Source organism: Mandrillus leucophaeus, unplaced genomic scaffold (genome assembly GCF_000951045.1).
Source record: "Mandrillus leucophaeus isolate KB7577 unplaced genomic scaffold, Mleu.le_1.0 Scaffold571, whole genome shotgun sequence".
In the NCBI taxonomy this organism is placed as follows: domain Eukaryota; kingdom Metazoa; phylum Chordata; class Mammalia; order Primates; family Cercopithecidae; genus Mandrillus; species Mandrillus leucophaeus.
In genome coordinates, this window is record NW_012106153.1 from 1401053 (window position 1) to 1404742 (window position 3690).

Sequence of the window (3690 nt, forward strand, 5' to 3'; positions counted from 1 at the left end):
GCGCTCCCGCTCACTGCGCCGCACACTCTCCTCCTGCAGCGCCATCTCCGCCTGGACCCCGCTCAGCCGCCCATCCACACTGCGCCGGGCTGCAGCCACCACCCACCCCGTCAGGCATGGCCAAGCACAGCCCCGAGACCCAAACCAGGTCACAAAATGTCCAGCCTACACTCCACCCAGTGCAGGGCCAGCCTGTCTGGACCCTTCATAGTGTGCAGGTCTGCACACAGGTGAGGCTGTCCAAGGAGGGTCCTCTTGGAGACAGCCCCGAGTCAGGTCATGGGGGCCACAGCAGGGTCAGAGGCCAGTCCCCCGTCTCCTGCCTCAACTGCCCAAAACGAGAGACCAGGGACCCCAAGGATCAGACTCACCTTCCTCACTCTCAGCCACCGCCTTCTGCAGCTGCCTGGCCCTCAAGGTTGCGTGGTCTCTCTCCGCCTCCATCTCAGCCAGCTGGCGACTCAGGGCACTGGTCTGGGTCCGAAGATCATCCTGCAGCCCCAACATGGGGGAACGAAGGAAGACCCCTGCTCTGACACCCTGCAACCCCTCCAGGGCGCTGCAGGTTCCCTATCCAGCCACGCATGCCCAGGCTTACCCGTTCTCTCTGGGCACTGCGCAGCTCCTGCAGAAATTCTCGGAGGGCCCCGCGCACAGCCTCCGGGTCCAGGTCTGGAGGAGCCGGGGAGGTGGCAGGTCCTGGAGATGGTGGCTGGGACCCAGGGCTGCATTCTAAGTTGCTGGGGCTGCTGAGCCCGTCCCCACTTCCTAGAAGAGAACACTTGCTCAGTGATGCAGGAGCCACGGGCCTCCCACGCATCTCACTCACTCCCAAATGCATCTCACTCACTGTCATCCCTGCCTTTCCCAACAGCCCTCAGAATCAAGCCCAACTTCTCTGCTATAGCTTAGGGGCCTTCTTGCCCATCCCAGCTGAAACCCTCTCACCCTTTACAAACTGGCCACCCTGCATCCCCCATGTTCTAGAACATTCTTTGTCCCAGCCCTAGGGCCTCTGTACATGCTACTCCCCCTCTCCCCATGGTGTCTCTTTGCCTGGTCCGTCCTTTAGGGCCGCCCCCTCCCTCAGAGGCCTCTCTGGCCCCAGGCTGGATTACAGTGAGCTCATCCCATCCTCAGGGGTGTCTGATGTCTGCCACCTCACCCAGACCATGAGCACCATGAGGGCTGGGCCTCGTCTCTTCCATCCACCACTGTTCCCAGGGCCCAGTGCAAGGGTGACTGCTGCATAACCTCAACGTCTCTCCATACCGAGTGCCTACTGTGCTAGGCACTTCATCTTCACGACAACTTCCTGACAGGTAAGGAACAATTTACCCTCTTCCCAGGCAAGGCTGGCACACAGCAGTTAAGTGATTTGCTTGTTCTCTTGACTGGATGTGGGGGCTCACGCCTGTAATCCCAGCACCGTGGGGTCTGAGGCAGGCGAATCACTTGAGGTCAGGAGTTCAAGACCAGCCTGGCCAACATGGTAAAACCCCATCTCTACTGAAAATACAAAAATTGGCCAGGCGCGGTGTCTCACGCCTGTAATTCCAGCACTCTGGGAGGCCAAGGCGGGCGGATCACCTGAGGTCAGGAGTTTGAGACCAGCCTGGCCAACATAGTGAAATCCCATCTCTACTAAAAATATAAAAATTAGCTGGGCGTGGTGGCGGGCGCCTGTAATCCCAGCTACTCGAGAGGCTGAGGTTGGAGAATTGCTTAAACCTGGGAAGCGGAGCTTGCAGTGAGCCGAGATCGAACTGCTGCACTCCAGCCTGGGTGACAGAGCGAGACTCCGTCTCAAAAAAAAAAAAGAAACAAAGGACTGGGCGCGGTGGCTCACGCCTGTAATCCCAGAACTTTGGGAGGCCGAGGTGGGCAGATCACGAGGTCAGCAGTTCGAGACCAGCCTAGCCATTGTGAAACCCCCATCTCTACTAAAAATACAAAAATTAGGTGTGGTAGTGGGAGCCTGTAATCCCAACTACTCAGGAGGCTGAGGCAGGAAAATTGGTTGAACTGGGACCTGGGAGGCAGAGGTTGCAGTGAGCCGAGACTGCACTATTGCACTCCAGCCGGGGCGACAGAGCGAGACTCCGTCAAAATAAGAAGAGGAGAGGAGGGGAGAGGAGACGAGAGGAGGGGAGGGGAGGGGAGGGGAGGGAAGAGGAGAGGAGAGGAGGGGAGAGGAGGAAAAGAAAAAAGAGAGAGAGAGAGAGAGGAAGAGAGGAGAAGAGAGGGGAAGAGAGGGGAAGAGAAAAGAAGAGAGGAGAACAGAAGAGAAAAGAAGAAAATAGAAAAATTAGCTAAGCATGGTGGCCCATGCTTATAGTCCCAGCTACCTGGGAGGCTGAGGTATGGAGGCTGAGGCAAGAAAATAGCTTGAACCCCGGAGACAGAGCTTGCAGTGAGCTGAGACTGTGCCACTGCACTCCAGCCTGGGCGACAGAGCAAGACTACATCTCAAAAAAAAAAAAAGGGGGGGAGTGGAGCCGGGGGCGGTGGCTCACACCTGTAATCCCAACACTCTGGGAGGCCAAGGCAGGTGGATCACCTGAGGTCAGGAGTTCAAGACCAGCCTGGCCAACCTGGTGAAACCCCATCTCTACTAAAAACACAAAAAATTAACTAGGCGCAGTGGTGCACGCCTGTAGTCCCAGCTACTCAGGAGGCTGAGGCAGGAGAATTGCTTGAACCCAGCAGGCGGAGGTTGCAGTGAGCCGAGATCGCACCATTGCACTGAAGCATAGGCAACAGAGTGAGACTTGGGCTCAAAAAAAAAAAAAAGTGATTTGGTTGTTCTCAATGCTGGGAAGTTTCAGGGCTGGGGTGGGAATCCAGGCAGCCCCACTCCCTGGCAGAAAATTGTGCACTCTGCTTGGAGTGATGGCTGGGAGAGGTGGAGCGGGTAGGGCAGGTGGAACCAGGGCACTACCTGGAGGCTGGCACTGGAAGTGCAGGACACGGGTCCTGCCATAAGCATCCTGCCTAGGTGGCGGAGGGACGCCAAAACTTCCCCGCAGCCACGAACTTGGTCACCACCCAAAAGGCCTCGCTCAGAGGTTCCCAAAGAAGCAGGCCTGCCCCCGAGGGACCAGCTCTAGAAGGTCCCATCATCATCTCGTGAGACTTATTCACTATCATGAGAATGGCATGGGGAAAAAAAAAAAAAATAAGATCCCATCGTCTTGGGGTAAAAGTCCTCGTAGAGGCCTACAATGTCTATTGGAGCAAACCCTTCGTCCCCAACCCTCACTCCCCTGCTTCATGTTCTGGGACTGATGGCCCCTGCTGTCCATAGAACAGGGGCACCTCCACTCAGGACCTCCCTCCCCCAGCTGCTCGCTCACGTTCTCCCCTTACCCATCACCTCCTCAGTGAGGCGCCTGCTGCCCCTGCATGAACTGCTCCAGCCCTTCCCTTGGCTTTGTCCTTTTTTTTTTTTTTCCTGAGATGGAGTCTCGCTCTGTTGCCCAGGCTGGAGTGCAGTGGCGCGATCTCGACTCACTGCAACCTCCGCCTCCCGGGTTCATGGGATTCTCCTGCCTCAGCCTGCCGAGTAGCTGGAACTACAGGTGCCCACCACCACGCACGGCTAATTTTTGTATTTTTAGTGGAGACAGGGTTTCACTGTGTTAGCCAGGATGGTCTTGATCTCCTGACCTTGTGATCTGCCCACCTCAG

General features: G+C 56.9%; 1 protein-coding gene across 1 annotated transcript in view; it reads right to left on the minus strand.

Annotated features, from left to right (window-relative positions):
* CROCC (ciliary rootlet coiled-coil, rootletin) overlaps window positions 1-3690 on the minus strand; it is a 54991-nt gene that overhangs the window by 8431 nt on the left and 42870 nt on the right. Inside the window, exons 26-27 of the mRNA XM_011998476.1 lie at window positions 599-768; window positions 372-492 (exon numbers count right to left, since the gene is read on the minus strand). Coding sequence (XP_011853866.1) covers window positions 372-492; window positions 599-768 — 291 coding nt within the window. The remainder of the gene's footprint in view (window positions 1-371; window positions 493-598; window positions 769-3690) is intronic.